The following is a 17,048-nucleotide window of genomic DNA, read 5'->3' as shown; positions in this document are numbered from 1 at the left end:
TTGTCCAGCGTTTTGGCAAAACCGAATATGAGCTACTCAAAGTAAAAATAATTATTAGAAAGTATATCCTTAAGCAACTGACCAACAAAAATATTGGTAAGAACTACTAAAAGAAACATTTATCCTTCCCTTCCAATGTCACATAGCCGTAACACTGCCCATCTGCAACACCAACAAAATAAAATGAAGCACTATTTGCAGAAAAAATAATGAAAATGAAACGCGAAGAAATGGATTTAGGAGAAGAGGAGAAAGACGAACCAAAGAGAAGCAGGAAAGTGTCTAGTTCTGTGTTATGGCACAGACAATGCTTGCTTAGCGGTGCCTTGTTACATAGGTGGATGTAGAGTGCACAGACGGATGACGGCAATAAAGACCTCACTCAGTCGCTGGAATGAAGGAACTAGGTAACTGCTTCGACAAGGACGGTCTCAGCTCTACCTTATCTCTTAACAGAGTGCAAAGACTGAGTGTGAGCTCTGATGTCATCTTGTTGCTCATCTCTAAAATTCACAAAATTCTTTTCCACATTTTTCTGTTATAGAGACACGGATATCTTCTTCTTCATAGTCATCAAAATTGCTGGTATCTCCAGAGCCTCTGAACTTTGGTATGAATGGAGCTTCAACCTATAATTGAGACAGAGAGAGAAACAAGAGTGATATTGTGATTTATAATAAGAAATATATATTTGGTCTTTGTGCCAGTTAGTGGCACAAAGCTCCTAAAACCCTTGGATTTCCTGAGTTGAGAGTGGCAAAGGTGTCTTTTGTTATGTTAATGAGGTGTCTTTGGGAAAGCCCCGAAGTAACCTAAGGATGGAGGCTGGTTCCCAGGGGACCCAACCCTGTGATTAGAAGGTTGGAACTTTCAGCCCCACTCCCTGACCTTCTGGGAGGGGAGAGAGACTGGAGACTGAGTTCAGTTACCAATGGACAATGAATGAATCAATCATGCCTATGTAATGAGGCCTTCATAAAACCCCAAAAGGAAGGGGTTTGGGTTTCGAAGAGCTTCTGGGTTGGTGAACAAGTGGGGATTTGGGGAGAGTGGCATGCTTGGAGAGAGCAGGAAGCTCTGAGCCCCTTCCCATACACCTTGCCCTGTGCCTCTCTTCCATCTGGCTATTCCTGAGTTATACCCCTTTATAATAAGCTGGTCACCCAGTAAGTAGTTTCTCAGTTCTGTGAGCCGCTCTAGCAAATTAATCGACCCCCAGGTGTTTGTGGGACTCTTGACCTATAGCCCGTTAGTCAGAAGCAAAAACTGTACTGGCAATTGGTATCTCCAGATAGATAGTGTCAGAACTGTTAACTGCTTGGTGATATGGAAAAAGAGGAAAAACAAATGCCACAGAATTTCCAAACAAACACTAAGGAAAATAAATTCCAACTATTACTACACAGTGGCAATCTTTAAATGCCTTTAAGTCCCTAAATGATCACAACATTAAAAGAAGAAGCAAACTATAGGTTTGCTACTGATCTCAATATTTTCATTCAAGGAATGGTACAGGCCAACAACAATACTTGAGATTTCTAGGATAATTAACTGCTGGCATCAAAATGCTGGCACTTAAGGTTATAGAACTCCAGTTTTTCCTGTATCAGTTCCTTACTTCTAAAGTCCATTTTCTATCCCCTTTTCCTTAATTCCTTCCTCCTGAGGTTACAGATAATTCAGATTTATTTTTAATCATTTCTTAAAAATTCCCAACACGATTTTGTTTAAAATATCTGGCTATCAAAAATTTCTGAGAAATTTGAAAAAAAAAATCTCTGTTAGAATTACAAAATTGTTAAATTCTGACAGTTTTCTCTTTCGATCCTAAAAATAAAATGTCTTTCCATTACTTAAAATATGGTCTGTATAAAGATAATGCAGTGTATTGAATATGTTTGAGGAAAAGATTTGAAAAATTGAAACAATAACACCACAATTTACACAGCATCTATAATGTTTACAAACAATTATATGCAGGCTGTTTCATTTCTTCCTCAACATAACACTGTGAGGGAGGCAGGGAAGGTAGCCTTATTCCCATTTTACAGATTATAAAACAGAAAGTTGACCAAATTCATGTGACTAATAAGTGGCTAAAGCAGGTTTCAAATTCATTAGGTCTCCACTTCCAGTCCAGAGCTGTTTCTAATATTTATACCAGTGGTTTCCAAAATTTTTTGATTTATATGCCCTTTAGTAAAACATTTTTGAGTATATATCACCAATAAATGTATAGTTATTTATTTATAAATTATTTACACACATGGCTAAACTATTATAAGATACACACAAACAAGACATCTAAAAAGAATAAGGTAAAAAATAAGTAGGAATGGGAAGTCTAATATCTTACTGTTTGCCAGATGGTTGCCTATGTGCCCTGCATTGGGGCCTGCAGTTCTACACTGCACAGAAGAATGGGCTAAGCAGACAGTTGCCTCATGTCTACTAGCAAGGCAGCAGTTTAGGATCACACCTACTGAGGCAATCTCTGGAAAATGATTGTACAGTTTGAGCTGTCCAGGCCATTTTCTCCCATTTTTTGTCTTTCTGCCAGATGCCTTTGTCTATTCCGTTGTTCATAAGCACTTGGTCAGAGAATAAAAAAGGACTATGAAAATTATGCAAATTTACTATCATTTTTGTACTTCTCTACATACTTAGAATTGAGATGATAGTAAAACAAATGGCTATGTTAAAGTACTGAATTATTTCTGTTTGTAAATTATCTGGAGAGCCCCAAGTCCATTTTTGTTAATCATCAAGATTTGCTATTGATCAATTTGCCCAATAAAATAAACTGTTTGTTATAGTGTGCTACTTCTTGGCAGATAAGCTGTTTACTACCTGAGATAAATCCAGCCCTTTGGAAAGCACATGAATGCTAAATGAGCAGTAGAAGTTCTACCCATTTTAAGAATAATTGTTTAAAATACATGATATGTAAAGATTAGTAAATGTTGGCTAAAATAAATTTGAAAATATTCAAAATACATTATAAATCTTTACGATACTAATAAAAAGTATAAACTTCAACAAAGTCTAATCAATTCATCTAAATATAGCATTAATTAACATAATATAATAAAGATAATATAAATAGTGATAATTGCAAAGGGATATAAACGATTTTATAGGAAAATATAAATTTCTGTAATTGACTTTATAAGAGGCAAAAATTTGAAGAGGCCAATATCAACAGGAGAATTAATTTCTTAAAATTTCCAAGGTATAAATATAATTCCTATTTTCCTTAAATTTCCCAAAGAATAAGAAACATGGAAAATTTCCAGACTCATTTTATGAATGCATATAATCTCAACTCCAGAAAAACAAAAACTATAGATCAATAAAACTTATGACTATGGAAGTAAAAATCCTAAATAAAACTTTAGCAAATTGATTTTAGGCAAATATTAAAATAATAATACCCTAGGATTAAATGATGTTCAGTTCAGGAATGTTAGGATATCTCACTGATGTAACTCCTTACATGTCAAAGAAGATAAAATACAGTAAACTAGCAATCAAGGATATTTCCTTAACCTGATCAAGAATACTTATCCAAGGCAAATAGCTAATTTCATATTTGGTGGTAAAGCATAAAAGGCATTCCCATTCAAAAGAGGAACAAGATAAGACAGCTCAACAGGCCCACTGTTTTAAAATATTATTCTAGACATTCTAGCATATATAATAAAACAAAATGGAAATAAAATATATAAATATTGAAAAAGAAGAGGCAAATGACACCTCTGCCCACTGTGATTATCTGTCAATAAAATCCAAGGAAATCAATAACAGAATTTATTTAGTAAGGTAGCCAATTGTAACAAACATAGAAATGTTTTCTCCCATGTGCTCTTACAATGGGAGAGAAACACATTCACAGTGGCAACCAAAATATAAATTTAAGGAATAACTTTGAGAGAGAAATTGGACCTGTATGAGGGAAGGGGTTTCTAAAACTTTATCAAATGACAGAAAATATCTGAATTAACTGCAGAAATATAACATGCTCATTAAAAAGAATCCTAAAGATTTTGGTTCTCTTCTAATTAATATACTATAATCCCAATTAAGATCACCCAATACAACATAAATATTTGGAAAGACCAATAAAACAGAGGAGTTATTGTTTAATGGGTACAGAGTTTCAGTTTTGCAAGAAGAAAAAGTTCTGGAGATGGATGGTGGTGATGGTGGCACAACAATATTAATGTACTTAATGCCACTGAACTGTACACTTACATACGGTTAAGATATTAAATTTTACGTTATGTGTACTTTACTACAATAAAACTGGAGAAAACTGAATTATGTATTTTTCATAAATATTTATAAGAATTCCACATATTAAATATATAAGTATTTTGAAAATTGAAATAAAAAAATACAAAGCTACATAAAATGGTGTGGTGGTGTGGTATACAGTACAAGAAGAGACAAAAAGAGCTCATAAAAAATGAAGTTCAGAAACAGACTGAAGTGTATAATAATTTAGTATTAGGAAAGGTGGAGTTTCAAATAAGGAGTCAGATAATTATTATTCAACAAATGCTAAGAGGATAATTGGTTAATTATTAAACAACAATAGCAAAAAGAAGTTAGATCAAAAAGCACTAAAAGAAAATGTAGATTAAATAAGTCACCCAAATAGAATCTTGTAGTAGGTAGTAACTGTGATGTAATGGCCTGAAGCTAAGGGGAAAATGCAGGATCGGAAGAAGTAGATCTACTACTGAAGGTGGTCACTGAAGTCATGGGAATGGACTGTGGTGAGGAAAAGCACAGAAAAAAGGAATAAATATACCAACTGTTAATAGAGGTGCTGTCTGGATGATGGGATTACGATGATTTCATATCTATTTACTTAACATATTACCTGATTATAACTACATGAAACATACCTCAACCAGAAAGAAAAATAGAGCCTGGACCAATCTATTTAATCTTTCTCTCCAAACTACTCTTCCTTCTGCATCCTCTACCTTAATACAAATTTTAAGGATGAGAAATCTGATGCTTAAAAGTGGTTAAGTAATTTGCTTGAGATCTCACTCCTAATGGTTGTCTGATCTGGGATTCAGATCAATGTCTACCTAACCCCAGAGTTCATGCTCGCTCTTTTCTGCCTTCTGAGGAAGAGTCTTTCTACTCCAAAATTGCTCAAAGCATGAAAGTTAAGCATGTAATATGTAAAATCTATGAATATCTTATGAAACAATGTACTGTTCAGTGGTTTGGGGCTTTATTTTAATAACCATGTTAAAAGGTCTTTAAAGGGGTAATGTGATCTTGGAATTGGGAATCTGAAGAACTTGGAATCAAACACAGGCATTAGTTAGCAGCTGTATGATTATGTTTAAAGCAGTTAGCCTATCTGAGCCGATTTTCTTATCAGTAAGATGGGGAAAATGGTACCACCTATCACATAGGATTACTTCAAAGATTAAAATGAGAGGTTACAGAGTTGCTTTCATTAATTTGAAAGTACTGCATTGGTGCTAGGAAATTTAGAAAAAACATGAAAATATAAAATATTTATTTATTAGATCTAAAATCTATTTTAAATTGCTTTGGACCTTGTTCTTGACTAAACACAACCAGGTGAGATAATGATGCTAATGGCTATGTTTCATGAATTTAATGGTTAGAGAGTTTTTGAACCCCTTTGAGATGCAAAGGCTGTACTGCACTCACATTGTTTTGGTCTTGCTATATTTTCTATTTGCTGCATTCTAAAATTCTTTTAATGTTTTTTAAAAAATCTTTTATAAAAAAATATAAATTAGAAAAACTGTGCTATTAATAATTTGAGCATTTACATTTTTTTCCTAAGGAAATTCACTCATGTGGCTGCATGGCATTATTAAATATGGCAAATTTCTGAAACATTATAAGTTTTTGTTTTATGAAAAAAAAGAAAAAAATAACATATTCAAGATGAAAACACTTTATTCATACAAACTATCTTTAACTGGGCATTTAAGAAGCAAAAGGAGAGATAAAAGTAATTCAGCACCGCAAAATCTTTTCTTAAATGTCTCAATTTATTACAAAGGTAAAGTAATAATGACTGAAAAATACCTGATGAATCCAGCACTTAAACGTTATTATATCTGGCTGTATGCCAATTCTGGGTAAGAGAATATATTTGTTTACATATCATCCTACTAATGTGGCTTCACATCAGTTTTGAAGTGCAAACCATTACGACATTGTCTAATATATAACTGCCATGGCATTATGAAAAGAGGCATGGGTAGGAAAAATTTAACCAGGAAAACATTTCAATTGGTGGTCAAAATAGAATATACACTTTCCCTTCTATCAAGGAGAAAACTCATTTTTAAGTTGTGGGCTATAAAGGTTCTTTAAGTCCTGCATAAGATTAATTCAAAAGGTAAAAAAAAAAAAATAAAACCATGTGTTAAGTTAGATACCTCTACTACATATAATTTAAACAGCAACTTTTAAAAAGCTTTTAAATTAAAGAAAGAAAAGGCTCACCTTCCTCTGGTAAATAGCAATCCAATCAGTTGTGGCAAACCACTTGTGAGTTTTTATATCACTCACACCATTCTTTAGATTTCCAAACCGCTTCGTAAGGTCCACCTGCAGCAGGTTCCTTAGAAGGTCCTTGAGATCTGAACTGAAGTGAGAAGGGAATCGAACCTGCAAAACAGACCATGTGGTAAAACACACATTCCAAAATTTTTTTTGAGGTGATAGATCATTATATAAACAAAAATATATAGTGACGACCTTCAGATACTTTTAACTACACACTTCAGTCTCCATAGTAGTCTTTAAAAAAGAGAACTGAGTCAATGAATTAAAACTGTTCTCGTAGGGCCTTGTTTTGGTCATGGACTCTCTTTAAGAACAAGGACCTCTCTCCAGAAAAATGTGCATAACTACAGAACTTTTCCAGCAATGTCAGAAGGTTTACCCATCTTCAAGAGAGACCCCTTGGATCCCACATGATAAATCTTGTGTCTTAGCGACATACAAATTTAAACTTGCAACTTAAATAGAAAAAACACCCTATGAAAGATATCAGTATGCACATTTTTGAAAGAGATGATCAAAAAGGAAGTCTAAAAATGATTATAAAAATCCACACTGCCTTTCATAGCATAGGAAACTACTTTTCTTTTACTTATGAGTGACTTTTAAAAATATTCTATTATGCAATAGTGCAAAAAATGATTTAGATTGGTTTAAAAGCATTTTCCACTTTCTAAACTGTGAAGGCTTTACAATTAGTTGACTGGCCCCCAGCCTTAAAAACAAACAAAAAAACCCCCAAAAAACTTAAGATGTTATATATCAAGTAATCAATAAAATAAAGTACCAGTCATCAGAGACCTAGGTCTACTTTTTGTTTTGTTTAAACACATTCTTCTCCTCTAACTCTCTACTCCAACCTAACTCCCAGTTCTCACCCTATTATTAATATGGGTACTGAAAAATTAAATTAAAATGAGTACTACTAAAGGATGATATTAGAAGAAACAGCTGCATCTATGTCTCTTTACTCTTCCTTCATTACTACCACCTCTCCATTATCCTTTTCAACTTGTGTTCAATCATTTCCACTGCCCTCTTCCCCATCACACACACAAGGTATGTATGTGCATATATACACATGTGTGTGAGCACATGCACTTTCATTTTAATCCCATTTTACTATTGTGCACTTGTAGGTCCCATTTCATGTTCCCACCTTCACTAAATACAAACATTATTCTCTGGATTATCATGGCTTTAACTTCAAACTGACCATAAATCTCTGAAGAAATGCTTTAAAGGGTTAACAGATCCATTTCTGAACTTGCATTCTTTCTTTTGTTCTCTACAAGTGCCACCATCACCTTATAACTTGCAATGTGCATCATTACATTACCTCAGGTGATCTTCACAATGCACTCATTCATTTAACTATGCTGTAGTATTTATGCATGTCTGTCTCGCCCAGACTGTGAGCTTCTGGAGGGAAGGTACTATGCTATTTTTTTGTTTCTATTCCCAGGATTTATTAGATCACTTCAAATAATATACTTCATCCATTCCACAATTACCTATTGAGTACCTACTATGTACCAGGCACTGTTCTAGGTGCTGAATATACAACAGTGAGCAAAAACAAAGTCTGATTTCTTGGTACTTACATCCTAGTTGGATATGACATACTTGGTGAATATGGTATTAACTCTTTTCTAAAGATGGAGAAACTAAGATTTCAGAGACATTATATACCTTACCCAATCATTACACTATAAAGTAGCAGAGCTGGGACGAGAAATCTTGTCTTACAGTTCTCAGCCTAATGAATTTTGCTCTTTATTACATTGTCTTCAAACATATAGAACTTCTTAATTTATATTCTGACTGAAAAAGTTCAACATACTTGATGTACATTCTCATGTTCTCAAAGCAGAAGTTAAATCATTAGGATGCAAAGCTAGAAATCTATGGCAATGCTAGATTCATACCCATAGTCTTCTGATTGCCACTCTCATGCTATTCTGTGAATAAATATTTCTCAAAGTGTGGTCCTAGGGACCACTTTCATCTAAATCAACTAGGAAGTAGAGGATGATAATGCAGATTCCTGGGGCTTATCTCAGATGTTAATGGTATTGGGCCTGAAAATCTGAGCTTCTATCTCCAAGTAATTAATCTGTACATGAAAGCTTGAGAAGCACTATTTGTAACACTATTTACTATTTATGCAGAAGTTTTATTTTTTCTGCTAGTGACAGATCAAAAAACAATTTTAGTGTAAGTAATAAACTAAGTCACCATCATACCAGAGGAATAGTATTGTGTCAAGCAAACAAAGACTATTTGAAGGTTGAAGGTTTGGGGTCAACTCATATTAGCAACTAAAAAAACTTCATTTTTGCAAAGCCTATATTACTACAGATTATTAGAGGTTTTATGTTCTAAAAAAAAAAAAAAGACGTGAACTACCACCCTCTCTAGTTTTTGCTTTTGACACAATGGCTTATTAGAAGTCAGGCACTATGCCAAACAGTTTATATGCACTGGCTCATAAAATCCAGCACATAACACCGAGGTAAATACGATTACTATCCCCACTTTACAGGTGATGCAGTTAAGACCTACAGAGATTAAGTAATTTGCCCAGGACTGCAGAGATAATAAGTGGTAGGGCTATAATGGAAAACCAGACTCTCCAACTCCAGGGTATATACTCTAGCTTCAGGTTGTTGTCAGGAACTTTATAAAAGAATGAAATTTTCATCTTAAAAATATTTGCTGTATATTTCCTCATTTATCTTTCTTGGAGTAAAAACTAGAGAATATAGGGTATTCAAAGACACACTGTCCACTTGAAAAATACCACGATTATTGATACAATGGTTATATTCTAATTTTCTTTAGATTCCAAAGAAATAACTTATTTGAAGTATACTTATCTTCATTTAGAATAGAGTTTGCATGAACTGTTCAATATAATGTGTCAGTTATTCTCCACTTCATGATGTTCAGAATGGTAGACAGTGATGTACTACATATAAACTATCTTCTGAATTCAGGTAATATGCAATGCAATGGATAAAGAATATATACACCTGAATAAAGTAGTTTTTCATGTGGAATGCAGATACAGTGATGGTCTTGAATAGTTAATGAGAACATTTATTTGGTTAATCCCCAGAACAGTGATTCTCAAATGGGGAATGGTGGTAGAGGGTTGTGATGGTAGATATCAGAACCATTTGGGAATCTTTTCAAATTCTAGACATGTCCTCCTCACCTCCACATCACACCCTCTTCCTCCCCAGAGATTATGATAGGTAGCCCACACTCCCATAGTAAGCCATGTTAATGATGGGGATCTGTCATACCCTTAAAGTCTACTGGAGGGGAAATAATGAGAATCATTGTGAGAGTATTTTTTCCATGATTGTTCTGAAATGTAATCAGAAATGGAGTTTCTTTGTTGACTGAACTTTCCAAAGAGCCATGTTGATTCATCAACTGAAATTAGCAAAAACTAGAAAATAAATGAAATTATGTTTTAAATGCAAGACCTTTATTTATAGTATGTTAAACTGGAAACACCAAAGACTTCTATAATGAGATGATTCAAAACTGTATCAAATTTTGATACTGTATTGTTTCTATCACTGTTATTATAACTGCTGTAGATGTCAAAAGTAAAATCAGAATTCTAGAATATTGCAGCTAGAGGGAGCTTAATTTAGTCTAAACCTACCTTTTAAAGATGAGGAACATTTTTTTTTTCTTTTTTAAAGAAAGATAAGGAACCCTAGCTTCAGTGAGACTACCAACTCACTTAATTTCATTGTTGGGAAAATAACTTAATTCTTTTGACTCCTACATGTTTCTGCAGTCCATAATAGCACAAAATATATGATAGGGCAAATAATGTGAAAACAGCTGTAAACAGCTAGATATGGAAAAGAGACACTCTAACCCCATTCAACCAGTAGAGGTGAGTGATAAGGTTATTGGAAACTGGCACTATTTAACATGAAAGAGGTGTTTGTGCAATATGTACTCCCTAGAGTGTTTATTGGGTCTTCTTTCCCCTCATATTTCCTGTTTAGGAATGTTTTTCAACCCTTAGAGACCAAGTTACTTCTGAGTTTCCTAATGATGTATTCTTGAGAATAAATCTATTTCTACAGTGAGGTACAGACACACACAACAAACTTTTAACACATCATGTGTATCAAAATCATCTGTAATAATTTAAAAAATACAGATGTTTGGAATACACAGAAGACCAACAGAATCAGTATCTCTGAGAATGGGCATCTATTTCATGAAAGCTTCATGAAGGCAGAGACCACAGCTGATTTGCTGTATCCAGCACTGGTTTGTCATATACCATGAGCTTAATAAATATTTAATGAATGCATGAACTTAAATTCAACAAACACTGATTCAATGCCATCTATGTGCTAGGCACTGATGTGCTTGGGATATAGTAGTAAACCAAAGGGAGATAAAGTTTCCTGCCTCCAACAGTGTTTATATTCTAGTGAGAAAGAAACTTAGCAACAAGAGTGACCCTTTAAAAATGTTGTTATCCTGACAAAACCTTGCTTTGTAAGGTCTTTAATTTTTTACTCTGAAGAAAATGGGGAATCATTGCAAAGTTCTGAAAGGAGTAACAGGATCTGACTTAATGTTAGAGAGCAGTATCAGTAAAGGTGGTAAGAAGTAGTTGAATTCTGCATATGTTTTAAAGATAGAGCCAAAATGGTTTTCCTGTGCATCAAATACGGAGTGAGGACTCCAGGGTGTTTTGTCTTGAGTAACTGAAAGTAGCTGAAAGGATAACGTTGCCATCAACTGAGATGGTGGGAAGAACAGATTAGCTACGGAAAACAAAAATCTGTCAGTTTTAGGTTGAAATTGAGATATTTATGAGACTGCTGAGTGGAGATTTCAGGTAGGAAGTTGGATACAAAAGTCTGCAACTCAGTGAGTACCGTATGGACGGAAAAAATGAATTTGGGAGCTGTCAGCTAGCATTAAAAGTCATAACGAAAATGAGACCACCAATGGAAGAAATGCAGAAAAAGAAGAGGATCAAGCCAAAGAGATTTAGAAGGAAAGATGAGTAATTCAGGAATAAAACTAAGATTATGAAGAGTCACTGAAGCCAAGTGAAGGAGTAATGAATGAACCACTGAACTAGATTCTGTTTCTCTTTTTGCCACAAACTAGCTTTTATCTTTGGGCAATTCTGAGCCTTGATTTACCTACACATAGGATAAGGGAGTTAAATTAAGTAAAATGGAACATTCTTGTCATCTTAAAAATTCTACTAAGCTATTTCTTTAGTAGAAAGAATATCTGGGTTCCAATCCCAACTCCAGTTACATACATTCTCTATGCTTTAGGGCAAACTCTTTTACCTTTCTGAGTCTCACTTACCTCATCTATAAAATGATAAGAGTATATTTCATCCGGCAGGTATGAAAAGAAATTAGTTAACTTTTATGAAACGGCCTTTTTGTTATTTTTGGCTGTGCCATGCAGCTTATGAGATCTTAATCTTAGTTCCCCAACCAGGGATTGAACTCAGGCCCACGGCAGTGAAAGCACCAAGTCCTAACCACTGGACTGCCAGGGAACTCCCTGTGAAACTGCCTTGCATCTTGCAGGCACTAATTCAATACATGTTTCATTTTTTTTTTTTTTTTTTTTTTTTTTTTTTTTTTTTTTTGTTGCTGTACGTGGGCCTCTCACTGTTGCGGCGTCTCCCGTTGCGGAGCACAGGCTCCGGACGCGCAGGCTCAGCGGCCATGGCCCACGGGCCCAGCCGCTCCGCGGCATGCGGGATCCTCCCAGACCGGGGCACGAACGCACGTCCCCTGCATCGGCAGGCGGACTCCCAACCACTGCGCCACCAGGGAGGCCCACATGTTTCATTTTTAAGTCTTTTCATTAGGATAATATTTTAATGAACTGAAGTTGAATTTCTGAATCAAAGAAGGAACCTGGAAGTCAGCAATATCTATCATTATGTGTCCAGACTACCCAAGGGCACTTGTGCTAGAAAAGTCATTGGAGAGTGTAAGAAGTTCCTCTTTTCTTCTTGTCTCATGCTCCACCTGTTAAATTTGTACAACAAACACTCTTTTCTTTTCCTAAGGTTCTTAAATTTGATAGAGGCAGGGAGAAAATGGACAGCCATAACTGTTTTATAAGGACAGAATTGTGAATATAGCTGATACCTTAAACAACTTTGTCAAATTATATTACATAATATGTTAAAACAACTGTGAAATTTACTCTGAATTGAGCAAACAGAATATTGTTCTGCTTTCAGCACTGATTATAAAGTCTTGTACATTTTAGTTTTAGGAGTAACTATTACTTTCTAAAAATTTAAGAAGTTACATCCAGAAAGCAAATCAGTGCATGTTATTATAGTATCCATACTGGGTGATTTAAATTCACTGACTCTTTTTTAACTTTAGAAATAAAATAAGACCAAAATCAAGTTTGTCTACACTCAGCTTAATCACAGAAATTACAAAGTTGATCTTTGATTGAAGAAGAGAAAAATTTTACTGCTATTCTTCTGCAATTTATACAGGAAAAGATTGTTCAACCAGTAACATTATCTTTTTTGCATCAGGGTAAAATTTACTGGGCTTAAATGACTCAAAAGAGTTTGCATACAGTAAATAATCTGTTAACTTCTGTCCACATGCATACTGGAATAAATTTTGAGAAATCCTCTCTCTAAATTAGTACAGTTCAAGAAAACTACCATCCCAGTAAAAAAATTGTCTAGAAAAACTGAGCATATACATTAGTTAATTTTTCAAAACACATAATAACTTTTCATACATTAGGCTTTCTAATAGATATGGTGCTAAGTTCCACACTGCCTCATAGGACCCAGGGAAAGTTTAATCAGTCTGGATCCTATATATAAAAAGAAACATCTAGGACATTAACAAAATACTTATAAATATTAGTACCATGATTGTGGGCTCTCTGATCTGTTCTTACCTATGCAGAAACAGTGCATAGACATAATGAATTCAGATGGTTGCAAAAGGTTATTACCCACCCCATCCTCATTCCATCCCCTGCAAAACAAGTTGCAATCATTTGCCCATAGGACCCCTAAGGTAAGGACTGTCTCAAAGAATGTATTAAGAAGAATTTTAAATGTCCACAGCAAGATGTTAAAACACGGCCCTGGATTTTATGTAAATGATATAACTGCTTTTGTACTTCATGAAAATAACTCCTGCGTACTGTTAAGTCTCTTTAACTGTAGCCATGCCAAATAGAAAAAGCCATTTTAATTTCTCCAAAAGCATTAACAATGCTGCCTTAGAAAAAGTGTAGTGGTACATCTGTATATGTATATATTACTTAGGAATACACAAAAAAGAGAAAATATAGCAGGCCTGAGACTGCTACCCTTCAGGAAGGCCTGCCTGCAAGTTTGGTACTTGGCAGGTTATCTGGGAATTGGAATGGTGATTCAAAGTTCCGTACATTGAAAAGAAACTTCCTTAAATGACATGAGTGGCTCACTGTACCTAGACTGTTGGTACAAATAATATGGTTTATGCTGAACATCTATTTTTGTTCTGGGAGTCTGGGATTTTGCTATGTGTTAGGTAGAGGGTGTATATGTGATCCCAATAAAACCCTTGGGCACTGAGTCTTTACTGTGCTTCCCTGATAGATAACATTTCATCCATGTTGCCAAATTTGTTGCTGGAGGAATGAAGCGTCCTTTTCGACTCCTTTGGGAGAGGACTCTTGAAGGCTTGTGCTGGTTTCCTCTGGACATTACCCCATGTGACTTTTGCCTTTGCTGATTTTAGTTTATAAACTTTCTTGTAAGGTACTTGTTACAATGAAAGGTATTCATTCCTTGAGTATTACTATATGCTGAATTTTGTGAGTCTTCCTAGTGAATCACGAAACCTGGGAATGGTCTTGGGGACCTTGGACATAGAAGGGAATAGCCATCTGGCTGCTAATCAACTACACTTCATGTGAATGTGGATTGCTCTTCAGGAAAAAATTAACTGACTTTTGGGGGCTTCCCTGGTGGCACAGTGGTTGACAGTCCGCCTGCCGATGCAGGGGATGCAGGTTCGTGCCCCGGTCCAGGAGGATCCCGCATGCCGCTGAGTGGCTGGGTCCATGAGCCGTGGCCGCTGGGCCTGCGCGTCCGGAGCCTGTGCTCCGTGGCGGGAGAGGCCACAGCAGTGAGAGGCCCATGTAATGCAAAAAAAAAAAAAAAAAAAAAATTAACTGACTCTTGGATCATTCTGTGTATACATATGTTTACAACTTTATATTTTGTATAGTGTCTCCTTGTACATTTTTGGTGCTCATTAAAAATGGAATAATATTTACTTCATACATAATGGAGCTAAGAATTTTTTTTAATTACGTAAGTCAAAAACTCTAACTTTAGGGCTTCCCTGGTGGCGCAGTGGTTGAGAGTCCGCCTGCCGATGCAGGGTACGTGGGTTCGTGCCCCGGTCCGGGAGGATCCCACATGCCGCGGAGTGGCTGGGCCCGTGAGCCATGGCTGCTGAGCCTGCGCGTCCGGAGCCTGTGCTCCGCAATGGGAGAGGCCGCAACAGTGAGACGCCCGCGTACCGCAACAAAACAAAAAAAACCAAAAAACCCTCTAACTTTAAAGTTTCCACACAGCTCTTACTTGCCTGCCACCTTATTTGCAAATGTCATTTTTGAATACAACGTTAACTTTTGTATTAACAAGAGTAATGCAGCCAGATAGAGTTGCTGTGGAAACCATAACTGATTCTTGTATAGAGTATATGGCACTGAAGTATTAAATTTAAAGACTATATACAGAAACTCAGCATATGTATTGCTAGGATGAGGCACAGTTAATGTGGGAATTATAAGACTTTTCTGTTAACTATGCATTTCTAAACCTGAATCTTAATATTGCATGAATAATTTGACATTTAAATACCACCTCCAACTCCCTCTTGCGAGAGCACTGGAATCACAACTAACTACTGAACAATCATTGACAGCAAGACACTGGAACTCGCCAAGAAAGATACCCCACATCCAAGACAAAGGAGAGCTGCAGTGAGATGGTAGGAGGGGAGCAATCACAATAAAATCAAATCCCAAAACTGCTGGGTTGGCGACTCTCAACTGGAGAACAATTATACCACAGAAGTCCACGCACTGGAGTGAAGGCTCTGAGCCCCAGGTCAGGCTTTGCAACCTGGGGGTCTGGCAGTGGGAGGAGGAATCCTCAGAGAATCAGACTTGAAGGCCAATGGGGTTTGATTGCAGGACTTCGACAGGACTGGGGGAAACAGAGACTCCATTCTTGGAGGTCAGACACAAAGTAGTGTGTGCACCAGGACCCAGGGGGAAGGAGAAGTGACCCCATAGGAGAGAGAACCAGATCTACCTGCTAGTGTTGGAGGGTCTCCTGCGGGGGGCGGGGTGGAGTGGCTGTGGCTCAAGGCAGGGACAAGGACACTGGCAGCAGAAGTTCTGGGAAGTACTCATTGGAGTCAGCCCTCCTGGAATCTGCCATTAGCTCCACCAAACAGCCTGTAGGCACCAGTGCTGGGTCTCCTCAGGCCAAAGAGCCAACAGGGAGGGAACCCAGCCCCACCCATCAGCAGACAAGCGGATTAAAGTTTTACTGAGCTCTGCCCACCAGAGGGATGCCCAGCTCTACCCACTACCAGTCCCTCCCATCAGGAAGGTTGCACAACCTCTTAGATAGCCTCAACCACCAGAGGACAGACAGCAGAAGCAAGAAGAACTACAATCCTGCAGCCTGAAGAACGAAAACCACAATCACAGGAAGATAGACAAAATGAAAAGGCAGAGGGCTATGTCCCAGATGAAGGAACAAGATAAAACCTGAAAAAACAATTAAATGAAGTGGAGATAGGCAACTTTCCAGAAAATTCAGAATAATGATAGTGAAGATGATTGAGGCCCTTGGAAAAAGAATGGAGGCAAGGATTGAGAAGATGCAAGAAATGTTTAACAAAGACCTAGAAGAATTAAAGAACAAATAAACAGAGATGAACAATACAATAACTGAAATGAAAAATACACTAGAAGGAATCAACATCAGAATAACTGAGGCAGAAGAATGGATAAGTGACCTGGAAGACAGAGGGTGGAAATCACTGCCGCAGAACAGAATAAAGAAAAAAGAATGAAAAGAAATGAAGACAGCCTAAGAGGCTCTGGGACAACATTAAATGCACCAACATTCACATTATAGGGGTCCCAGAAGGAAAAGAGAGAAAGGACCCAAGAAAATATTTGAAGAAATTATAGTAGAAAGCTTACCTAATGAGATTATAGTAGAAAACTTCCCTAACATGGGAAAGGAAATAGCCACCCAAGTCCAGGAAGCACAGAGAGTCCCAGGCAGGATAAACCCAAGGAGAAACAAGCCGAGACACATAGTAATCAAACTGAAAAAAATTAAAGACAAAGAAAAATATTAAAATAAAAAAGGAAAAATG

The 17,048-nt window shown here is 36.4% G+C and overlaps 1 protein-coding gene across 4 annotated transcripts in view; it reads right to left on the bottom strand.

Moving 5' to 3' along the window:
* Window positions 1–503: 503 nt before the first annotated feature.
* The window catches only part of PRKACB (protein kinase cAMP-activated catalytic subunit beta), a gene marked incomplete at both ends in the record, with an annotated part of 140,459 nt that continues 123,914 nt past the window's right edge, over window positions 504–17,048 (bottom strand). For all 4 annotated transcript variants that reach the window (XM_079696334.1, XM_079696333.1, XM_079696335.1 and 1 more), the window contains 2 exons: window positions 504–629; window positions 6,517–6,681. In XM_079696334.1, the coding sequence (XP_079552460.1) occupies window positions 504–629; window positions 6,517–6,681 (291 nt within the window). The remainder of the gene's footprint in view (window positions 630–6,516; window positions 6,682–17,048) is intronic.

The sequence above is a fragment of the Hyperoodon ampullatus genome (genome assembly GCF_949752795.1).
Source record: "Hyperoodon ampullatus genome assembly, chromosome: 2".
Classification (NCBI taxonomy): domain Eukaryota; kingdom Metazoa; phylum Chordata; class Mammalia; order Artiodactyla; family Ziphiidae; genus Hyperoodon; species Hyperoodon ampullatus.
The sequence above is the reverse complement of the archived record's forward strand: the minus strand, read 5'-3'. Positions and strand labels throughout refer to the sequence as shown.